The sequence below is a fragment of the Berghia stephanieae genome, chromosome 9 (assembly GCF_034508935.2).
Source record: "Berghia stephanieae isolate SIO BIC M18660-M18661 chromosome 9, UCSD_Bste_1.3, whole genome shotgun sequence".
In the NCBI taxonomy this organism is placed as follows: domain Eukaryota; kingdom Metazoa; phylum Mollusca; class Gastropoda; order Nudibranchia; family Aeolidiidae; genus Berghia; species Berghia stephanieae.
Window position 1 is genome coordinate 26,581,413 of NC_088368.1, and position 23,929 is coordinate 26,605,341.

At 36.4% G+C, this 23,929-nt stretch overlaps 1 protein-coding gene across 2 annotated transcripts; it reads left to right on the forward strand.

Annotated features, from left to right (window-relative positions):
* The first annotated feature begins 1,444 nt into the window (after positions 1-1,444).
* Positions 1,445-23,358, forward strand: LOC144979956 (uncharacterized). 2 transcript variants are annotated; one of them, XM_078927301.1, is made up of 6 exons: positions 1,445-1,548; positions 13,609-13,792; positions 15,106-15,241; positions 16,458-16,514; positions 16,790-16,880; positions 20,617-23,358. In XM_078927301.1, the coding sequence occupies exons 2-5, from the start codon at positions 13,768-13,770 to the stop codon at positions 16,866-16,868; spliced, it is 297 nt and encodes a 98-aa protein (XP_078783427.1). In that variant the 5' UTR covers positions 1,445-1,548; positions 13,609-13,767; the 3' UTR covers positions 16,869-16,880; positions 20,617-23,358. The 2 variants fall into 2 exon arrangements, with proteins under 2 accessions (XP_078783427.1, XP_078783426.1); XM_078927300.1 differs by lacking the exon at positions 1,445-1,548.
* The last annotated feature ends 571 nt before the right edge of the window (positions 23,359-23,929 follow it).

The window sequence follows — 23,929 nt, forward strand, 5'->3', positions numbered from 1 at the left end:
AATAGTGCAAAATAGAGAATTTTCATGAAAAATTGTAAACTTTGCGGTATATAGCGGGAAAGTGCGAATTTTGCGGCCGCAAATTTACCATTGCGGCCGCGAAAAACCACGATGACAGAAACCCGCGATTTTCTGTGATATTAATGAATAACAATGTGAAATTGAATGTCAGCTTAAATTGAATGTACTCGTACGAAAACAGATCAAATGGACGTTTCGGGTTTCCCCTTTATCAACAAAACAGGATGCATGAAACACTATAGACGAATGAGATATTATCTCTTATCTCTTATTTGTCTTGGAATGAGATAACTTAGTTTTTGTCCTGACCCTGGCCGGAGTCCTTGGCTGGGACTGTTATTTACTGTTATTTTTTATTTTTAACACGTGACTTGTAAACATTTGAGTGTATTCCTCTTAGTGTGATCTTTTTCCTCAAGTCCTTTTAATTGTACATCAAGAATGTTTTTCCTATTCAATTTTCTTCCTTTTTACTGGCGCTGATATGACCTAAATGTGTTGCCAGAGCCTTGAAACCCTTAAGAACAAACAAACAATTTCTCTCTCTCTCTCTCTCTCTCTCTCTCTCTCTCTCTCTCTCTCTCTCTCTCTCTCTCTCTCTCTCTCTCTCTCCCCCTCTCCCTCTCTTGACATATTATATATTAACAAAACAATATGTTAACACTAATAATTGTGGGGAAAAGTAAAATAATACCATATATAACCACAAACTATATAATAATAATAGTAATAGTAATAATAATGTTATTAATAATAATGATATTAATAATAATAATATTATTATTATTAATAATAATAATAATAATAATAATAATAATAAAAACAACAAAAGTAATAATAATCATAATAATAATAATAATAATAATAATAATAATAATAATAATAATAATAATAATAATAATAATAATAATAATAATTGTGTAATTCTACATGTCAGGGAAGATTGTTTTGTTTTAAAGGATTGTACTGCCTTTTGTGACACATTCAAGTAATTTCAGCGCCAGCCTAAAAGTCTCATCCAGTAGCTTGTCTCATAGGCGAGCTAGCCTATAGTGGGACAAAAAGCCAGCTGGGGGCGTCACCCCAGCGAGGCACAAGCTAGCACAAGTGAGACAACTTTTTTTGGCGGGTTAAAGTGCGCATGCGTCAATGCAGAATTACCAGTTTGGCAAAAAAAAAACGATTTTAACTGGGTTTGATAGTTTGGTATTTGGGGAGTCTTTTGCTAAAATTAAGTGTAATTTTACCTAAATGATAGATAATTATAAAGTATTGACCGCATGACAAACAATGAGAATTTTTATTTTATTATATATGCATTTTTGCAAAAAAGAAAGCGATATCTATAATATTTGTCCTGTTTCCAAAAGTAGTATGGCATGTTTTATAAAAATAAGCTCACAACCCTGGCACATCTACCCGCCCTTTCCAATCTCAAGATGGCGCCATTAGTAGGTATCAAATTCGAGTCAGGGGAAAAAATTAATTTCCCCTGCTCGGAGGCCGAGTTTGTTCTCCTAAACAATGGTGAGCTTGATGTATTATTTTGTTGTTGTTGTTTATATCTTGTTTAATGCATCCTCTAGTTGATTGGCACTATTATTTTCGTCGGAATACTTTTGCTTTCGCCGTAGCCGTAACCAATGTGAATGGGATTTTTAGTTTGTTTACAAGTGTCTATTTTCAAACTATAACCACACATCACATAGCGAAAGGAATAGCTCCATTTGTGTATAGGTAGTAAAGAGAGAAGAATAAATGCTCGAATCTATGGAAAAAGCTGAGTTCTTTGAGATGTTATTGACACGAGCACAGGATCCCACCATGAAGAACAAATTCAAATGCTTACAAAACATGATATTAAAAAAAAATTTAAAAAAATTACAGTATATAACATTATTTTACAAAGAAATATCTTCCAAAACTAATACTATACATTTGACGGTTTCCCCCTTTGCCAAAGACTCCGGCCATAGCCAGGACAAACCAAGTAATCTCATTCCAAGACAAAGAAGATAGAAAGCAAATCGGAAAACAGGTACAGCGGGACAGAAGACACTGCAAGTGACCTCCAGCAAGATTGATGATGCAAATGTATTGATTGTACTATGAGGAAGGATGGAAAATTGTGGCTGCCCTATCGAGTAATTAACTATTTAAAGAACTTCACGACAAATTACCAAAATGTAAAGAAAAGTATGACTGACCTGTCTTCAAGCGACTGCCAACCTTAATACTCCGGGAGGTAGATTTTTTGGCAGAAATTTAATACGGCCAATCGTCTCATAGGTTTTATATTGGGATGAACCTACGTGTGAACCTTTGCATGCCTGATACCCCGTATTGTTCGGTCTCGGTGTTGTACTCTCAAACCAACGCAGAATACTGTCCGTTACAACAATATTAAAATGAGGTCATAATTGGGTCCGGTCATGATATGAGACCTGCAAGAATATTCACGTTGGATGAACTGATGCTTAATATTGAAATCTATTTCTTTAAAAAAGTGAGTTGAAATAAAAGTTATCATTGAGGATTTTTTTATTAATAATTTTTTTTAACATTTCCCAATTCTCTTAATTTTGGCTTTAAACTCGTTAATCTTTAACTAGTCCATTCCAATAAAACACCACATTGACGCGGATGAAAGGTCAAATATTTTGTTTGTAACATCAACCTAAAAGCAAATTATATATAATAATTAACCAGCACATATTCATTAACATTTGGCTTTCCACAAGAAACTGTCAAAAAATATTTTGACCAATCAATTATTAACATCAAACATAGTTTTAAAAAAAATAAAATAATATGATGTAATGTTATATTATTTGTTTGTTTCTTTGATCGTTTTTATTTATTTTAGTCATAAATAAATTACCATTTCCAAAATGTCCCTGAGGTACTGGTAGTTGATTTCACGTTCTTTCTTTAAATATAATTTTGTTTATTTGTTCATAAACAAAACTTACTTTCTTTAAAAATTATGCACCTTATAGTTAACTGAATGGCTATGACTACTTTTCATCAAAAGAACAATACAGCAATGAAGCGCCCAAGTTGATTGAATTCTCATCATCATATCGTTGCCGGAAGGAGGCGTACGGGGCTCAATCGTGGGAACTTGGCAAAACCTAGCACTAGCAGGTAGGAGATGTACGAGACCTAGGTGTGAGAACTTGGCACCTACTTTGAGGGTAGGAGGTGCGCGTGACTCGGACCAACAGTGCAGCCGAAGTGGGAACCAAACCTCCTAGTAGGTGGGAGAAAACTCCTGGCAGGTAGGAGTAATTGACCCAGACGACCCCCGCCAGAGCTTCAACCATGGACGTGGTTGTGAAGGCTTAGGCTGTTGTATCCTGCCTGGTGACCGGTGCAGGCACAGGCTGGGCTCTGCATCCAGGTTCGCAGAAGACCGTGTATTTACACTTCGTGTTGTAAGACAGTTGTTTTTGGGGATGTCTGTTTGAGAATTTGCTAGGTATGCCGAATATCTTCCCACTAGCGGGGTTTGTATATTGGCGGCGGAGATCCGATGTAAGGTATGACGAACTATATGGAAAAACCGGGATAATAAGGGTGTTGGTAGTGGCTGCTGCTGCCTCCCGCACAAAAAGACGTGTCGTTTATGGATCGTTTCCACGTTGGTGGACACACCGCCTTACAATGTAAAAAGAGGACAATGCAAACTTACTATCCGGCGTCGTCCTCATTGACGTTGGCTACCCGCACTCTGAGATGATAAATTATGTCTGCCCATTCCTTTCGTCTGTTGGGGTATCGTGTGACTCTCTTCCATTCATATCTGTCAATTCTAGGATGTTTATATAACTGGGTCTCGGTCTTTCTCTTCTTCGCTTGCCCCTCCAGTTTCCTCTGCACCACATCTTTCATTAGGGTGCATTTTAACATTTAACTCGAGGCCTTTAAGCTCACATGCGTTGTTTAGATCATTAATGAATGTTGTTGCCTCTGAGTTGTTGTTAGTAAGGATTGCGGTGTCATCTGCATATCTGAGATTTGAAATTTTTCGACTTCCTATTTTAATCCCAAAATTTTCAGCAGCTGCTTCTCTCATCATATGTTCGGTGTAGACGTCTATGTGCTGAATAGGTACGGTGACAGAATGCAGCCTTGTCTTACACTTGCTTCCATTGTGAAGCGTTCGGTGTGGTTGTTGTTCCAGCTAATTCTAAGTTCCTGGCTTGTGTACAAAGAATGTATGAGGGCAACAAGATGTGATGGGGAAACCCATGTAGTGTAGGGTCTGAAAAAGTTGTTCAAGCTCAACACTATCAAACGCTTTGCTGTATGTAGTCTATGAAGATGATGTATGCCTCTTTGTGAATTTCATTTAGTTTTTCTATGATAACTTTTATAAGTTCTGCTGGGATGCCATCCAGATCCGGAGATTTACCATTCTTTAGTCTTGATAAAGCCTTTTCTATTTCGTGTATCATGGTACTGGTTCTTTTGGTTTTATATTGTTTTGAAAGTCTATGTCCTTCGCCTGCTGTGATGTGAAGAGTTGTTCTCCATACTCCCTTTTATCGCATCATGATTTGTTAAGGATCTGTTAGGGTATGTCCTCTAGAGTCTTTTATTGTCAACTGATTAGGCTTGAACTGCCTTTGTTTCATTATATATGTATTGATTTTTTCATGCATTTCCTTTGACACATTGCAACGGTCAAATAGATTGATGTTACGGCATTCCCTTTTTAGCCAGGCTTGTTTATCTTCTTTGATTTGCTTTTGACATAACTATAACATTTTATTATTATTATTATTTTTTTTTTTGTATTATGGATTTCTGTTTGCCGGACTGATACATTTTTTCGCTTATCCATGGTTTTGCCTTTTTCTTTCGTTTTCGTCCAAGGAAAGAGTCTGCTGTTTCGTGATATATGTAGGTCCCTATAACATTCCTCATATCTATCCACAGATCTTGTGTGTGTGTTTTTTTTTCCATCCTGGGTGTCACACATAAGTATGCTCTTTGGTGTCACAAAGGGCCTGAAATCGTTTTTTTCTTCCTCCAAACAGAATTGCCAATTAGGCGTTTTTTAAGGGTGAATTGCAAAACTTGATAATGTTTTTTTCAAAGCTTGGAGAAATTGGGCTTGATCAACGTTTACGTATTTGCAGGTCTGCGAACAGAAATTGTTTTGGGTTCATTGTTGTGATGGAAATACTCTCAAACCAACGCAAAATGTCTTTATTATAACAGTTACATAGTACAATTTTTTTTTCGAAAGATTCAACGCTGTAAACGGCCAGGTACTCATTTTACACATGATTGCGTCGAGAGAATGTGAGTAAAGAGTCTTTTCCAAGGACTCAACTATGCGCCGAGCGCGGCTCGAACTCAGGACCTTCCGATCCAATAGCTATGTTTCACCACAAGACCACATAGAGGCGCAAGTAACGAAAAGTGTATTTCCATTCAAACGCTCTATCTGATGCAACATAGGGTTTTGTTTTGTCATTCTCTTCCTCTCTCTCTCTCTTTCTCCCCCACCTTCCCTCTCTCTACTTCCCTCCCCCCCCCCCCTCTCTTCTCTCCTTCCTATCTCTCTCTCTCCACCTTCCCTCTCCCCCCTCTCTCTCTCTCATTCTCCCCCTCTCTCCCTCCCCCTCTCACTCTTTCTTTTTTCTCTGTCTCCCCCTCTCTGACTCTCTCTTTTTCTCTCTGTTTCTCCCTCTCTCTCTCTCTCCCTCTCCCTCTCTCCCTCTCTCTCTCTCCCTCATTATCTCTCTCTCCCTTTCCCTCCTTCTCTATCTCCTTCTCTCTCTCACTCTCTCCCTCTCTCCTTGTTACCATAAAACAAACCCTTCAAAAAACAAATACACAAACTTGAAACGAAACAGCTGTCGAAAGCAACTCAATTAATTACACTGCAGTCCCTTTAAAACTACGTTAAAATCAACTCTTGTTTAAAATAAACTCTGAGGCTATTCCCGATTTTTCTGCTCCATATCATTCATAATTCAAAACGTTTAAGATAAACTCCGTCTCTGAGCTAGTCCAGATAAGATAAACTAATCAATATGGATCTCTACGACAAAGGCTAAGATAGACAGGGAGTCTCTCAACCCCCTCCACCCCTCTCCCCAATCTCCATCATTTAGTGTCCTCATTGCGCAATCACGAAACAACACCGGCTGTCATATTAGTCGAGTGTGTAGTGGGTGGAAGATTCACTGAACCTTACGAGTATGTCACCATAATATGACGCAAACACTCACAGGCGCACGTGAGCACGTTAGTTTTTACTTTTGTTATAGCACTAGCACACTAGAGAAAATGGGTATTGAGGCCATAGCTAAGCAATCATTGTAGAGTATAGGCAAAGGCATTTGTCCATTATCATTGCCACTCCCTCCCCATGGTCCAGGGCTGAGAATCTTCCGCCTAAAGTGTAATTACACTTTCAACTTTTGAAATTCCTCCAAGTGGTGTTAGAAATTATTGCGAGACGCATTTTGGATTGCATCTCAGTAGACTTTCCTTAATGAAATTCAAATTTTTACGTTATCGTCGCATAGATGGGTCTTGAACTATTCGCTGAAAAATTTCCTCCATTTTCGTGACCCGTCATTCTCACTCCTGAACCATCATGACATCATGACCATCCCCACTACAAAAGCAACTATCACACTATCATCAGTAACACCATCTCCACAACCACATCATCACTGCCATCATTATAATCAGTACCACCTCTAGTGCAAGCACCACTATCACATCATCTTCCTGGTGGGATCTTTACTTGCATAGATCAGAATTGCTTTCTGTCTTTGTCTTGGCTTGATCCTTTTCCTGGCCGGCAAGATTCATTGGCAGGGAGGGAAGCAATTAAATGTATAGTCATGGTTTTTGGGAGATGATGTGTTTGTCCTCGTAAATCATCTCTCTTTTGTGTGACGTTAGATTTGTTGTTCTAAATTTTGTATTACGCTCTTAAGGATTCTGTGCTTGTGTCTTGGTGAAACTTTTATTTGACTTTAAACTAACTACATTGATAGTTTGATCTTGGTGTCCGTTTCTCACAAACGGACTCCAAGATCAAACTATCAATGTAGTTAGTTTGAAGTCACCTATTTAAACCAGTCTCACCTTTTCTCCGTTACTTTTGATCTTACTTAAATCTATATTTTTTTACAGCCCCATTTTTACCTTTTAAGTGGTGCTGAAATGACCTACAAGTAAAAGTAAAGCAAGCGCCGTAAAACCCTTCGAACTAATAGCCAAAAACTCTCTCACTCTCTATCCATCTATCTTTCTTTACACAAACACTCATAGACACACAAATCAATAAAGCACACTTATTTGTTTAGTCCCGATTAGTTTTCATGTTCATCCTCCACTACTTACCAATAACAGGTCATCACAAACCCCTTGACTTCAATCTCTCTCTCTCTCCCTCTCTCTCTCTCTCTCTCTCTCTCTCTCTCTCTCTAACTGTCATACACACACATGACACATATGCACATTCACATAGAAATCAATAAAGTTCACTCAGATCTTTAGCCTCATTAATTTTTCACTACCATCGTTCTGTCCTCATCACTAGATTTACTTTGAGCTTCTCTCCTCTCTCTCTCTCTCTCTCTCTCTCTCTCTCTCTCTCTCTCTCTCTCTCTCTCCCTCACACACACACACACACACACAGACACACACAAATCAGTAAAGAGCACCCAGTTCTTTAGCCTCAATATGTTTTCATTTTTCATCTTCCTATAATTAACAGTGATACACACACACACACACACACACACACACACACATACACATATGATTCAATTAAATGTTAATTTCCTGGTAATTGCCAACATGAAACATTCGTTAACTTAATCATACTACCACTACTACTACAACCATCACCGCATCATCCGTACCACAACTACTACAACCACCACCACATCATCATACCTACGACTACCATTACTACAACCACCATGTTATAATTACACTTTCAGTTTTTGAAATTCCTCCGAGTGGTGTCAGAAATTGCTGCGAGATACATTGTGGATTGCATCACAATATATTTAATGAAATTTAAATTTATAGGTTATTTTTACATGGATGCTTCTTGATCTTAGCGTGAAAAATGTCCTCTTTTTTAGTGACCAGTCATTCTCACCCCTGATTTTAGTGAAATTCAAATTTATAGGTTATGGTCGCATGGATGGGTCATGATCTTCATGATGAAAAATTTCCTCCTTTTTTGTGACCAGTCATTCTCAGCCCTGAGTAATGATGATGTGGTGGTAGTGGTTGTAGTAGTAGTAGTGGCAGTGATGGTGATGTGGTGGTGGTGGTGGTGGTGGTTGTAGTAGTAGTGGTAATGATAATGATGTGGTGGTGGTTGAAGTAGTAGTGGTCGTGATGAAAATGATGTGGTGGTGGTAGTAGTAGTGTGTGTGTGTGTGTGTGTGTGTGTGTGTGTGTTTGAGAGAGAGAGAGAGTGTGTGTGCTAAACGTGCATCTAGTGATAAGTAGAGCAACATGAACTTGAAAAACTAACGAGGCTAAAGTTTGAGGTTAAAGTATTTGTGATTAGCTATTATTGGCAAGTACAGGAAGGTGAACATAAAAATTAATCCAGTGAGCGTGATTTATTGATGTGTGTGTGTGTGTGTGTGTGTGCGCGCGCACGCGTTTGTGTATGTGACTGTTTTTGTGAAGAGGGAGAGAGAGAGAGAGAGAGAGAGAGAGAGAGAGAGCTAAATTTGTTTGAAGGGTTTTTACGGCGCTTGCAACACTTGTTGCAGTAGTATTGGTGGTGGTAGGGGTGGCGTTGTGGTGGTTGTTATAGTAGTTGCAGGGATGGTGATGTGATGGTGGTGGGAGAGATGATGATGTAATGGTGGTTATAGTTGTGGTGGCATGGATGGTGATGGGGTTGTTGTTGTAGTAGTGTTGGTAGGGATGGTGATGTGGTGGTTGTAGTAGTGGTGGTAGGGAAGGTGATGTGGTTGTAGTAGTGGTGGTAGTGATGGTTGTAGTAGTAGTAGTGATGATGATGTGGTGGTGATGGTGGTTGTAGTTGAAGTACTGGCAGTAGTGATTATGATGATGATGTGGTGGTGGTTGTAGTAGGAGAGGTAGTGATGATGATGTGGTGATGGTGGTGGTTGTAGTAGTAGTGGTAATGAAGTTGATGTGGTGGTGGTGGTTGTAGTAGTAGTGGTAGTGATGATGATGTGGTGGTGATGGTTGTTGCTGTAGAGGTAATGATGATGTGGTGGTGGTGGTTGTAGTTATAGTAGTAGCAGTGGTGGTGATGATGATGATGATGTGGGTGGTTGTTGTAGTAGTGGTAATGAAGATGATGTGGTGGTGGTTGTAATAGTAGTGACTGGAAAAGGGTGGGGGGAGGGGATATCCTTGGAACATTTTAACCTCACCGGAATTTGACGGAAGTTGCACGTAACCCGAAATTTTTTGCTCCAGACCGGATTTTTTTTTTCCGATTTTGGCATCACTGAATTTGACATGGGCTAAGAATATATATTTGATAATGTACATACAATATTGGAGGTTTCCACAAGACGAAGAAGAAGAAGATGATGAAGAAGAAGAAGAAGAAGAAGAAGAAGAAGAAGAGTGAGGTAGACATGAAGAAAGGGATGGAGGCGGAGCAAAGAATTGTAGGGATAGTTTAAGAAAGCATTTATTTGTTTCAAAGTAAGTCATAGTCAATAAACTGGAAACATATTGACCAATGAGATTGCAATTAAAGAAATGGCCGGTCAAATTATTAATTGCATTGTTTCCATTTTGAGTCAGATGACAGCTTGAGGAGGAGTATGGTGGGGTTTATTGTGCAATGACTTACATGAAAACATGTTATTGACTCTCTTAAGTTTTTCTTTGCGTGCACCCACATTGTTGATTGTCTAAAAAGACTCCTCCCCCCCCCCCCCCCCCCCCCCCATCCTTCTTTCAGTGTACAAAAAAAGCACAACAAAACGAACATCTCTCTCTTTCTCTCTCTCTATCTTGCTCTCTCTCTCTCTCTCTCTCTCTCTCTCTCTCTCTCTCTCTCTCTCTCTCTCTCTCTCTCTCTCTCTCTCTCTCTCTCTCATGTTGTCCCTCTCTCCTTTTCCTCTATATATATATATATATATATATGGATTACGCCGACTGAAGAAGTGTAAAAAACACAGAAACGAGTCGTCTCGGCCAAAAAAATGTGAGTGAAAATTTACATTATATATATATATATATATTATATATATATATATATATATATCTATCTACCTATCTATTTATCCATTAATAGGTCTGTCTCTCTTTCTGTTTGTCTATCCATACACTTAACCTTTTTCATTTTTTAGTTACACATATTTCCATCGGCAGTTTATTGATTCTTGAGGCTCAATTTACTATTCTGCTTTTATAGATAGTTCGAAGATGACGTCACTCAAGCCTTTGTTATTGTATTTTGCCATCCGCGTTTGTGAGTGATACTCACTAAACTGTATTACCCCGACTATAAAAGTTCATGGTTACACAGAGTTTTGTGTATTGGTCCATCATACTTCCGGATGGCAATGTTATGAGCTTCTTAGCCAAGCGCATACTATCTATACTTAAAATTAAATGTTTATCCTAAAATAATCTCTGAAAATGTAAGTTTAGGCAACTGTTGCCCTATTAATGTCTTATGTTTTTATTTTTTAAAGGGTTTTACGGCGATTGCAACACATTAAGGTCATATCAGCGACAGTAAAAAGGAAGAAAATGGGGTAGTAATAAGTTCTAGTATTACAATTAAAGCACCCAAGAAAAAGTAAAACAAAGGAGAATTGGATCAAATAGGGAACAGATGTAGATTCCAAGAGCAAACTATCAAAGTTTGAGATCACCTTAAAGTCTTATCCAGTCACAAGCACAGGTCCCCGCTAAGAGGAATATACTCAAATGTTTACAAATCATATTATGATATGTAAACAAAACATAATACATTACATGATGATGTATTGATGCCCTTTTATACTCTTAATTGCTTTGATACTTTGGTTGAATTTATATGAATTTTATTTTATTTTTATTTTTTTCAAGCGCTTTAAGGTTTCGATGAAAGGCGCTATATAAATATTATTATTATTATTACTATTATTATTATTATTATTATTATTATTATTATTATTATTATTATTATTATTATTATTATTATTATTATTATTATTTATAACAGAGAGATGATTTACAAGGAAAAAAATATAATCTCCCAAAACTAACTATACATTTGACTGTTTCCCCTCTCACCAAGGGTATCCGGTCAGGGCCATGACAAAACCAAGTAATCTCATTCCAAGACAAAGACAGAAAGCTCGTTGGAAAACATATATAGGGGGATAGAAGACAGTAAGTACCTCCCTGCCCACTATGGGAGGCCAGGAACCCCACCCAATTAATGTCCTATAATTTCATGAATTAAAAAAGAGGGACAAATGACCCTCACCTCGATCATTAACCAATGCAGAGAAAGAAATAACAGCACGTGGTGTGTATCAAAATGCACAAACACACACATATGTAACACACGCATGCTGTCGTCATGACACATTGCCCAGGCATTTTAATGGCGAACAGACACATGTGACCAATCAGAATCATTCCTTTTTAAAGTTGTCAGGGAAAACCCTAGACTTGTTTACAGTTTGTAAAGTTCATTATTGGTTGAACCATGAAATTGTGGAAACAGTCGTGCTTTCTCTGAGATAGATAAAGACACGCCCTTTGCTATGGTATTGGTGGAGGAAAAGACTTAATATTACTAAGTCTTGGTAATGGTTGCTCTCTGAGAGAGTCAACTCTCATTTTGAATGTGTCATTGATAGTTGATTTTTTAAACTTTAAATTTATATAACTTATCCTCATATCTATGTTTAATTATTATGTTTTCATGTAAAAAAATGATTGTAGTTTCTGAAACAACCAAAAACTGAAATTTGATAATTTTGACCATTCCCACTTTAAAACCGGTTTTCTTCGTTTTCCAAATCCCCACATAATACCGTTTCGAGGCGTAGGGTCACAAATATACCTTTACCAAACTGACCTATACTTCATTTAGGTTCAAAATATTTTAAAGTAAAACATTAAATTCGTAAAATTTCGATTGATACCAATTCTTCTCCTGAATTTTTAAATATTTATTATTTTAAAAACTTTGAAGGTTCTTTGTCCTCCATAACTTGATATTCTGGATTCCAGATCCTCACACCTAATTTTGGAAGATTTTGTATCGTATTAAACGTTATTCTGATTTTCTCTTACGTCTCTTTTTCAATCAAAACCTTTAACCTATTTAGATATGAGGTGATTAGTAGGTGCCAGTCAACACATCATGTCATTTTACAAATGCTGTGGTTGCAGACAAAGGGCTGATCTTGTGTGTACATTGGTGACAATAATTTGTGTCAGTGACTGTTCTGCTATCCTCAAACTTTGTTCCCTCCCCCCCCCCCCCCCCCCTGCCCCCTTCTCCTTTTTGCATGGTTATCATCTGCCCTTGTCTTTGATAAGACGATTAAGTTTTCACTTAAGTTCAGCTGGGACCCATTGACTTGCGTTTATTTGATAATTTCTTTCTGTTCATTTTCCTCACGAGATGTACAGATATGACGAAAAAGTGTTAAAAATTCTGTGAAATTTCTTAAACTCAACTACCAGTAACCCTTATGTACAGTTTACTTTTCCTTTTCTTTGTTTGATCAGTATGAAAAGAATTTTTTTTTTTTCGTATGAGCAATGACAACAGCATACAGTGTTCAATCAACCTCTACTTTGTGACTTCCATCATACAATGTATACTAGGGAGGGGGGGGGGGGGTTCTGTCATGGAACATATGATTAAATATATATTTTTGTTAGTTTCATTTCATTCTAAGGGGTCCTGATAGCTCGGTTAGTAGAGCACTGGCTTCATGCCCAAAGATAGTGGGATCGATTCTGGGTGAATCAGTATCAGGGTTTTTTTATCTTACCCCTTGGTCCTAGTGAGTGGGAAGCTCTGGGCATGCTAGATCTATTGGAAAGTACTTTGTGATAGACAAGCATTATATCCAAAGGGTAGCAAGCAATTTCTTTTGTCCATTTAGAACTATAGAAATTAGGATAACTACGGCTCTATGGGCCTTATGACTCTAATAGAATATTGAATTGTAACCATATAATCTTTTCAGTGCGGCTCTGTGGTCTTGTGGTATGGCACTCACTTTCGGATCAGAAGGTCCTGGGTTCAAGCCTCGTTTGGCGCATAGCTGAGTCCTTGGAAAAGACTCTTTACTCACATTCTCTCACCGTACTCAGGTGTAAAATGAGTTGTCTCTGTGCGAAAAAATTGTAATATCTCCAAACAGGCGTCATGTCTCGTCCTAATGTTGCTGTTGGTCAGGGACCCCTTGTAAAGCGCTTTGAGCACATTAAGTGGATATTGCGCTATATAATTATAAGCTCAAGTTTCAAGCTCAAGCCTATTTCAGCAGTATAGAAATTAGTATAACTCCGGCTCTATGGGTCTTATGGCTCTAATAGAATATTGAATTGTAACCATGATATTTTTTTCAGTTGCTACAACAATGAGAGAGAAGCCCGTGAGCAGCTGGAAGACCTAGGGTTCTCCCTCAAGTCTGACAATCAAGGGCCCACCTCACCGACCAGAACTTCAGCAGCAGTGGTGGCAACAACCAACAACAACAACAACAAGCTGCGGCGGCGTCCAGTGAAATGTCTCAATTGGATAAGAATAGAAGTAATTTTTTGCCTTGCCTAGTTTTTGTACTGAATACATCAGTGCTGATGGTTTTCCTCGGATCCACGGAAATATGTGATTTTTTTTTTTTTGTCAAAGGAGGAATTTCCTCATTTAAAAAAAAATTGTAATCAATGTATTGTCAGTGAGAGAGTTTATGTGTGATGGAACATACAGGTGCAGTTTCCCACTCTTCAGAAGTTAACTAGAATTTAAATGAAATGATTATTTATCATCTCGATTGCTTGAATAGTGGGGGTTAATGCAATAAAATGGGACTGATAGGCAATTATTAAAAAATGTTCCTCCTTTTTCAATTTTTATCACTGTCAGTACTGAATACATTCTGCATATATAATTTCATATACGCGTTCCTAAATGATGATATGAAAAAGTGCTGTTTGGTTAGATTTGACGACATATTCCGTTTCACTCTCCTCAGATATATTGTCACTATTACTACTATAGTTATGCTATAAAATTCAACTATAATTTCTATTACAGTAATAACAATGATAATGAAGAGATAATTTACTTATCTTTAAATATCTAAATGCTTACATGATTGGGTATTAATTATCGATGATAATTGCGTTAAATGCATTTTAAGTTTGATGGTTTGATTAATGAATAAAATCTCTTTAAAAAATGATGTCATTAACCTTATGGGACAGCGAGGCTCAGCGGTTATTATCAAGCTAGATATGACAGTTTTGATTTATGATTAATCGTTATGTCCAAGAAATGAGTTAACAATGAAATCGAACATTCAGCTATGGAAATTTGACAGTACGTAATTCATTGCCTTTGTTTCATTTTTCTAAAGATGAATGTGAAAATATTGAGTGATCAAAAGAAGACTGCAGTTCTTAGACAGAATTAAATTAAATATGAAAATGACCATGCATCCTTTATAGAGGAGGTATTGATCATACATGCCAACCCTTCCGCTTTTGGTGGAATCATTCCTATTTTCACTCTTCCTTTTTGTACTATTCCACCATTGTCTCTAAGAATTCCGATTTTCAAAAATGATGATAATGGTAAGAATTTTTTAAAAGCAAGAGAGAGGGTGGTGGGGGGTGAAAGTGAGGTGAAATTCCTATTTTTTGTCTCAGATTCCTATTTTCAGGCGTTCTGATTCCACTTTTGGAATGTGAAGGGTTGGCCGATCTGTATTGATGCAGAGGAATCCCGATACCTTAGTTGGTAGAATACTCGCCTAGGGAAGTTGAGATCTAACGGGCTCTAAAGGACTACTCATTAGATGCAATTATGAATGCCACTTATTTTGAATTTACGTCTGTTTCCAGTCCACCAGCAGATGTCAGTTGCTTTTCCTTCTGCCAGCATGGAAGTTATAGAAATGACTATGAAGGTTGTCAAGTATGATGTTAGTAAAGGGAAGGTACTCTTACAGAGATTCCTGGAAAACCAGGATCAGAAGACGTAAGTTTTTAGTATTTTTTTTTCTTTGGGGGTATGTTTGTTTTTTATAAGTATTTTAACTTTGTCTTGGTTTTTAGGGAAGGCAGTCCTTATGTGCATATTTGATATACATCACAATAAACTTTTCTAATCCGCAAATTATTGTGGAGGATTAAGTGTGTTTACGAAAATATCTGCATTTTCCTCCTCAGTGTTCTTAAACTTAACAATTGTAAAACGACTCTAAACCAGGTTACAGCCAACTTTTATTTTTCAGATTCCCCACTGACTTTAAATGTTGTTATCTGATTTGTCCCATCTCCTAAGGCCTATCTAAATGATTTTGTCGATTGTTCTGCTGACCTAAAAGCTATTGGGAGTGATGTCAAAAAAGAAATATTCATGTTTGAAAAAATAAGTTTAGACTATTCAGTTTCTACCATTTACAGGTCTTAAGTTTTTCTCTCAAATAAATATTTTCTGGAATAAATATAAATAATATCTTCTAAAGTATTTTAAAATTGTAATGTATATAAATTAAGTGTAGTCACATAGTTTTTTTTGTTTTTTTTTTTAACTTGGATATTAACAAAATTTCGAAATGTTTTGTTTGTTGCCTTTGATCTTTGTTAATCTAGAGAAAGCATAATTGTGCGGCTATGTGGTTTAGTGGTATGACACTCGTTTTCAGATCGTATGGTTCTGGGTTCGAGCCTCACTCTGCGCATAGTGAGTCCTTGGAGAAGGCTCTTTACTCACATTCTCTGACCATACTTTGGTGTAAAATGAGTGCTTGGCCATTAACAGCGTTGTCTCTGTCGAAGAAAAATTGTAATAACGCCTAACAGGCATCATATCCCGTCCTAAATGTTAAATGTTGCTGTTGGCCAGGGACCCCCCCCCCCCCCTTCCCTGGTAAAGCGCTTTAGTGGATATTGCGCTATATAAAGAAAAAAGGCTCAATAATTTGATGTAGATGATTCTTTTTTGTTTTATTTAAGAAAAGAGATTTATTGTATTCTTCATTCTTAATATATCCTAACTTATTACAAATCGCTTTGACTAAAAGAAAAAAGACAAGAAGGATCACAAAGGACCTGTTGAGGGTTACAATTTTTCCTCTATTTATAAAAAAAATAGTCTCTTACCTAAAATCAAGATTGTTTTCTCTCTTCATTTTTTTTTTTAGCTGCAAACAATAATTTGCTTTTTTTTTTATTATCTTCTTTTCTGACAGAGGCTCTAGTAAACAAAACTCAACTACAACAAGTGGCAATGCATGCCACCTCCAGAGGTGAGAATTTGAAAGATTTTAAATCTGCTTTCTCTTATTTCATGTTCTGTGCAATCCTTATTTACTACTACGTCATTTACTTAGAATACACCATCTACTGAAAAATATCAATGAACACGGTATACAAATTATTATTATTATTATTATTATTATTATTATTATTATTATTATTATTATTATTATTATTATTATTATTATTATTATTATTATTATTATTATTATTAAACTACCGAATATCTATTGTTAGTTCAAATGAATGTCGCCTTTTATTGCAGGAGGAAGCGTATCATCATCAACAGCAAGGGCTGTCAGTCCTGCCAGAATGGAACCAGCTGGATTAAGTGTCAGCTCTGACAACCAACCACAGTAAGGGGCTTGGGGGTGGGGGGTGGTTAACTCACTCAACCCTAACATGGACTATGCCCGTAGTTTACCCTGATTACTTTTACCCCATGCCTATTTATTACATTTTTCTTAGACAAATTATAGGCATAGTATCAAAGGTAATGTTTTTAGTTTTTACATGTTAATGGTAGTTGAATAAAACTATATATATACATGCTCATTTTTAATACATTTTTTCCAAATTTGAAAAGTTGCAAAAATCTCTAGGATTGAGTGAGTTTAAAACTGTTGTTACTGTTTCCTTTGTCATTGATTATGTGAATACTGTGAAAACAAAAAACTATTATACATGGTGAAAAGAAAGTATAGGAAGCGTTTTACTGGCGATGGAATAGTATAATATTGCAACTGTGCGGCTATGTGTTCTTGTGGTATGACACTCGCTTTCTGATCAGAAGGTCCTGGGTTCGAGCTTTGCATTGCTAGGCGCATAGTCGAGTCCGTGGAAAAGACTCTTTACTCACATTCTCTCACAGTACTCAGGTATAAAATGTGTACCTGGCCGTTAACAGCATTGTCTCTGTCGGAATAAATTGTAATATCACTTAACAGATCAGGCGTCGTGTCTCGTTCTTCATGTTAAGTGTTGCTGGTGGTTAGGGACCCAATGTAAAGCGCTTTGAGCTATTTAGTGGATATAATGCTATATAAAAGTTCAAGCTCAAGTCTTTTTAATATAGACCTGTAAATTCTCAGTCAATTAACTGAAATCAGTCAATTTGTCAAATTCAAATATTTAAAAAAGGAAAGAAAGAAAGAAAGAAATAAAAAAAAGAAAGAATTCACAAATCGTAGTCGAATGACCGTAAAATAATTAGGAGTGTTCCACAGCGCTACGCATAGCTCATGGGGACCGTTTATATTAACGATGTATATATTGCCAAGACAAAGCGACGCTTTTTATAAAAGGCGTGTCTGAACACTTCCCTGGGTATTTTCACACATCCTTCGTTAAATTATTTTTTCACTTTCCAATCCGTCGTGATCCCAACTGTAGCCAATTTTAACTGAGCCACCGAGCGATAAATTTCACTGTTTCATCTAAGCCAAAATTGACCACATTTACCCTTCGAGTCTCAAAACTATGATAAAGTAAATTGCGAATGCCGCAAGTCCGTTATGTAGACATCTTCAAATCGAAAGGTAGGATAGATTGCTACAAGCACATTTCGTTTGCCTCACATTGTAAACAAACTGGTTGACCGTTTCTTCACTGATTGAGTACCTGATCATAAAGAACAATGGTAAGTAGCCTAATTAATTCCCGTGCAAATCAGGACGTTTTTTTTGGCATTGTTTTTCTCAAGCCCAAGCGAGCTTGCTGTTTTGTGGCGATTTACCTTCATTTCGATTCCTTGAATTTTTCCGCTACGCCTGCCGAAGTTTCTTCTTGATAATTCACTTCTACTTAATAATTCAGTGTATTGGCCAGAAGTCATATTTATTTAAGTTTTATTTTTTCTCTGTCATTTACTGATTGAAAATCAAGTTTGCTCATTGCTACATTATTCTAATGTTCTCACAATGGCTGAGCTGTTCGTGGATCGCAATTCAGACTTGTCGAGCATCGATAAAGATGTGAGTCCCGTGGTGAGGAATAAATTCAATTGGTCATGGCTAGAAGTTAAAGATGATAATGGTGATTATTTTTCTATGTCAAAAAAATTCCAGAGGCAGGAATATGACTTTGATGAAGTCATCTTTACCTATATGAATGACATGCTTATTTAGCATTCCTTCTACATCAAATTATGGCTGTCATACTTCCAGTAAGAAATAACACCCACTATTTTGATATATTGTATTTATCACTCTCCTCTCCAATGATGCCCTTATTTTTAAAAAAAATAATTGAATCTTCAGTTTGTTGAAGAGTTTCAGTCAATTTTTATAGAGCTCATTTACAGGTCTAATCACTCTTGACTCTCTCTACTTTTGATCTCTGTTGAACTATTCCTCTTTGTCTTACATAATATATTCTTTGCTGCTTGTCAGATAGGTCTAAATATTTTGACTAAACTATCATCTCCTATTTTACTGGCGCTGCTGAAATGATCTTAAGGTGTCACATGGGCTGTAAAAACATTAAGAATGAAAAAAACATAAACCCCAAAAAAACAAACTGTAGAATACAGAGAACTAGAATAATGCATGATACAATCTTACTATACTATTCTCACTCATAAAAATCACTTTCCTGATCATCACAGTTATCATTTATTCCACTCTGACTGTCAATTCCTATGTATAACAATTTCACACTCGTAATATTTGGACGGCTTTGTGATGTGACACCTACTCTTGTTGGTGCCAGTAGGTCCCTGTATTTGGGCGGTGCAAACTTTAGTCCTTGGTAAAGGATCTTTGCTCACATTCTCTCATCCCACTCAAGTGTAGAATGAATACACGTCGGGTAATAACGTTGTTTCTGTCTAAGGTAATTCTCTTCGTGCCTGATAGGCATCGTGTCTTGTACTAAATGTTAAGCGTTGCTTATGGCTTCGAACTCTTTGTCATTTAGTAGATATTGAAGTATATAAAAGCATTATAGAAAAAAACTGCAGGTATTGTATATAAGATGTTTCTCTGTAATATTCATTCTGTTCTTCTCAATTATTCTCTCTGCCTCTGCCAATGTCTCCAGCTGAATATTAATAACATTAACAATAATTATAATGATAATAATGATGATCATCATCATAATAATAATAATAATAATAATAATAATAAAGATATAATAATAATAATAAGTCGTTTTCCTTGTGTTACTGCACTGTTTACTACCCAGTCATTGGTTGCCATGCTCAGACCCTCGTCTCATTTCTCCAGCAATAATCTTTTAAACCTGGAAGTTTACGAAGTGACATTTTGGAAATGCATGAACAAATATCAGGGCGATCTGCAAATTTGGGCAAATTTCCCAAAATTGGCAAATCGTGGCATATTTTGGGAAAATTGGCAAATCGCGAGGCAAATTTTGGGGAAAAAAAAAGAAGCTAAAACAAAATAACGAAAAAAAAAGTGCGAAACTTGAGAAATGTTGCAGCTTTGCCTGGGCCCAAACCAAGGGACGCTACTCTCTACCTTTAAAATCTTTGTAACAACGCTATTGTGTAAATTAATAAATGTAGCCTCCTTAAAAGTAATAAATTGTCTTTTACATATATATTTTTCTGTATCGCATGTTAATTTTTACTGAAACGCTTAGTTCTCCTCGGCAACTTTTTTGGCAAATTTTGATCTTTTTGGCAAATTTCTTGGCAAATTTTGGGGGTTTTTTGGGCAAATTTTAGGTCCCAATTTGGCAAAAAATGCAGATGACAGTTATATAGTGCAATATCCATTCCACGTGCTCAAAACACTTTACAAGGGATACCTAGCCAAGAGCAACACTTAAGATGTATGACGAGACAGGTCGCCTGTTAGGCAATATTACAATTTTATTTGGACAGAGACACTTAACTGACCAGGTACTCATCTTACTCTAGAGTACAGTGAGAGAATGTTAGTAAAGAGCCTTTTCCAAGGACCAATATGCACCGCTTGGAGCAGGACATGAACCCTGGACCTTCCGATCCAAAGGCGAGTGCCATACCACTAGACCACATAGCCAAACAGCTTTATCATGGTGATAATAAAAGAAAGAAATCCTCTTAAATCTGTTAACTTTAATTTTTAAATTTTTTTTCCTCTGCAGCTCTGACCCAAGCAATGCGTGTGGTCCTGACTTCACACTGCGAAACGGACCAGACAGAAGTCTTTGTGCTGGGCCAGATCGTGGCCGTGTATGCGGATCCATGGGGGCCTCAGGGCCTGACAATTCTCTCAGATGTGGACCTCAGGCTTCTTTGCTTGGGAGCTATACAAACCAAGCTCATATGCTTGTCAGTGATATCTAATGAAGGAATAATTTTGATCAAACTATATTATATATTATGTCTTTTCCATGTACTTTTTTTTTATATTAATGTCATATATAGAAAGAAGGAAGGTTACCGTTAAAAAGGGGTAACTTTGCCAAGAGGGGAAACTTTGCCCCGTGTGAATTTGAGTAATCTTGGTTTTGTAGCAGTTTTTATATTATTGTCATAGAAGGAATGTTACCATTAAAAAGGGGTAACTTGTCCAATAGGGGAAACTTTGCCCCATGTGAATTTGGAGCATTTTGTTGAGCAATCTCGATTTTGTTGCCGTTATTTTCATGGTTAAAAGACGACTTTTATCATAGGAAATAATTGACACACAACAAACTATACTCTTATTGGCCCGAAGTTACTCCAGTGATGGTACATGAATGTAATTATGTGTACTGAGGCAAAATATCAAAACTTCACCCAATTCCTCCAAAACTTTTTGTTTTCAAAGAATTGAGTGCACGCGCAATACTCTTACTTTTGTTCACCTTTTTTCTGATGCGATTACCTTTCTTTTTCTCTTTGCGCTTTTACTATTATAATTAAAGAGTCTCACTAGCATTATTTAAATTATCCTAATCAAACAAATCAGTATTGTTGTCCTTGTCCCTAGAGAGCATGAAATGTTATTTTATAAGTCATTATTTTTACTGCTTATACCTGTTTTTTTAAAGTGAACACAAAATTGCTAGAAGTTGTGGACTGTAAAAAGTAATAAACAAAAATGAATATAACAGCTTCAGAAAAACAGAACAAAATACTAAATACAGTATGTTTTGGGATTTAATCCCTTCTTCAGCAAAACAAGAAAACCCCCCCAGATATAATGATCATACTTCACGTTAAATCCAGGTAAATGAGAGTGAAGTATTACGGCTTTTACTGTTTTTGTTATTGACTGAAGAAACGTTCTATGTGTATCTTGTACTTTTTAAGGGTGGTGAATTCATTTTTATACATTACTGTTTTGAAAGATTGTGACTACAATTTTTCAAATTCTGCAGAAGAGCTTTAAATTTTTTTTATTTTTTTTCTTGATACATAATAATAATATATTGTTCTTTTATATTTTTTTAAAAGGCATAAAAATAATCCTTTATCCTCGTGTTAAATGTCCTTCTTTAATGCAATATGGTAAAATTATAGTACTTTATTTCAACAAAATATGTAGTTGTGATATTAAACCTTAAAACGATGATGTGAATGATAGTGAAAAAATGAATCCTTTTGGTGCAACAATAACCCCAGTGTCAACTTATCATTAACTTTCAATTTATTGCAAATCTCAAATCTTCTCCTTTATTTATCATGAAAAGTAGTAGTATTCTTTCAGAGCCTTAAGGCCCATGGAACCAGATTCTATCTCAGTTTCTATTGCATTTTACAGACAGTGGCAATTGATTGCTGCCTTTTGGATAGGATGATAATCTATCGCAAAATACTTTTCACCAGATCTAATGGACCGGGCTACCCAGTTGCTGCTGGGTGGACAGGAGGATCATATTAAGATCTTGACTTTACCCAGGATTGTCTAAGTCCCTTTGTGTGTGTGTGTAGAGAGAGTACTCTACCAACTGAACTATCGGGACCCCCTCCCCACATCCTTTTATCACAAGTCGCCTACATTAATGCCTTCTTTTAAAATATTGCAGTAAAAATATGAACCAGGATCTAAGAAAATTGAATGAGATGATTGATACAAACACTACATTGTCATGAATTCTAAAAGATTGTTAGATTAGTCTTTTAAAGTTATGATTTCTAGGTATGAACCATTATGAATTAATAACAATGTGAAATTGAATGTAAGCTTCAATTTAATATACGAAAACAGATAAAATGGACTATTTGGGTTTCCCCTTTATCAACAAAACAGGATGAATGAAACACCACAGAAGAATGAGATAATGTGGTAGTGGCGTTGTTAAGATGAATAAACAAAACCATTGATGGGCAGGAAATAGTATGCTCCTTTGTAAGAAAGTACAAATTAATTTTTTCTTCGAGCTTCGAGCAGCATTTACATAAATCATTATGAAGGAAATGACTTGGGATGACTTTGCACCTATAGCCTCCTATTCATACGGTTGGGAATCCTCAGCTACCTCTTTTAATCTCTGTGTGAGATCCCTTCACCTTTCACAGTCTTCTGCCATAGATCTTAGAGATAGAGGTCCCAGTCAAATCTATTTAATGCGTTTGAGGTCTCTGCTTAATGTAATTTGTTGTTTGTATTGTCCTTTATATTTACTGTGTCCAAACAATGAAGAAAATTGATATTGTAAAGATGGGTGTTCCTTAGTTGGGAATCAAAGCTGAGGCTTATTTGGCAGCACAAGTTCTTCAAATGCATGTTGAGCACTTGACAATAATTTCTAACACACCATACATACTTCTATCTTTTATTTATTTTTTGTGGCTTGGATCTGATTTAACCTGAAAAGCACTCACCATATTTCCGGCTTTATTTTTTCCATTGTAAATCACTCTTACTTGATGACTGAATAAAGCCAAGCAAGATACTACTTAGTCTTTATATATTATTTTGATGTCATCGTCATAATTGTTGTCTTTATCATTTAGTTTCAATTTCATCTCTTTTTCTGGGTGAGGTCTTTTGTCCTCTCATAGTGGGCAGGGAGGCACTTACTGTGTCTTCTACAACTCCATATTTGTTTTCGAACTTGCTTTCTATCTTTACCTTGGAATAAAATGACTTGGTTTTTGTCCTTTCCCGGACTGGAATTATTGGCTGGTAGGGAAAAGTCAAATGTAGTTATAGTTTTGGGTAGTTTGGGGAGATGATATTTCTTTTCCTTATAAGTCATTTCTCTGGTATGTACCTACTGTTATATTGTTTGTTTTGAATATCAATATCATGATTTGTAAACATTTGAGTCTGTGCCTGGATGAAACTTGTAGGTGATCTCAAACTGAGTACATTGATAGTGTGCTCTTGGGATCTACTTCTGTTCCCTATTTGAACCATTCCCCTTTGTCTTACATTTTCTCATATGGTTTTAATTGTAAATCTTAAAATTTTTTATCTCGTTTTCTTCCTTTTTAATGGCACTGAAAAGACCTAAATGTGTTGCA

What these genes read in the sequence shown, in the direction of transcription:
- LOC144979956 (XM_078927300.1), top strand. Translation starts at nt 15,181, where the DNA reads ATGATGTTAGTAAAGGGAAGGTACTCTTACAGAGATTCCTGGAAAACC. An exon ending in AATGCATGCCACCTCCAGAG is followed by an intron (nt 16,515 to 16,789) that starts GTGAGAATTTGA and finishes CTTTTATTGCAG; the next exon opens with GAGGAAGCGTATCATCATCA. An exon ending in AGCTCTGACAACCAACCACA is followed by an intron (nt 16,881 to 20,616) that starts GTAAGGGGCTTG and finishes TTTCCTCTGCAG; the next exon opens with CTCTGACCCAAGCAATGCGT.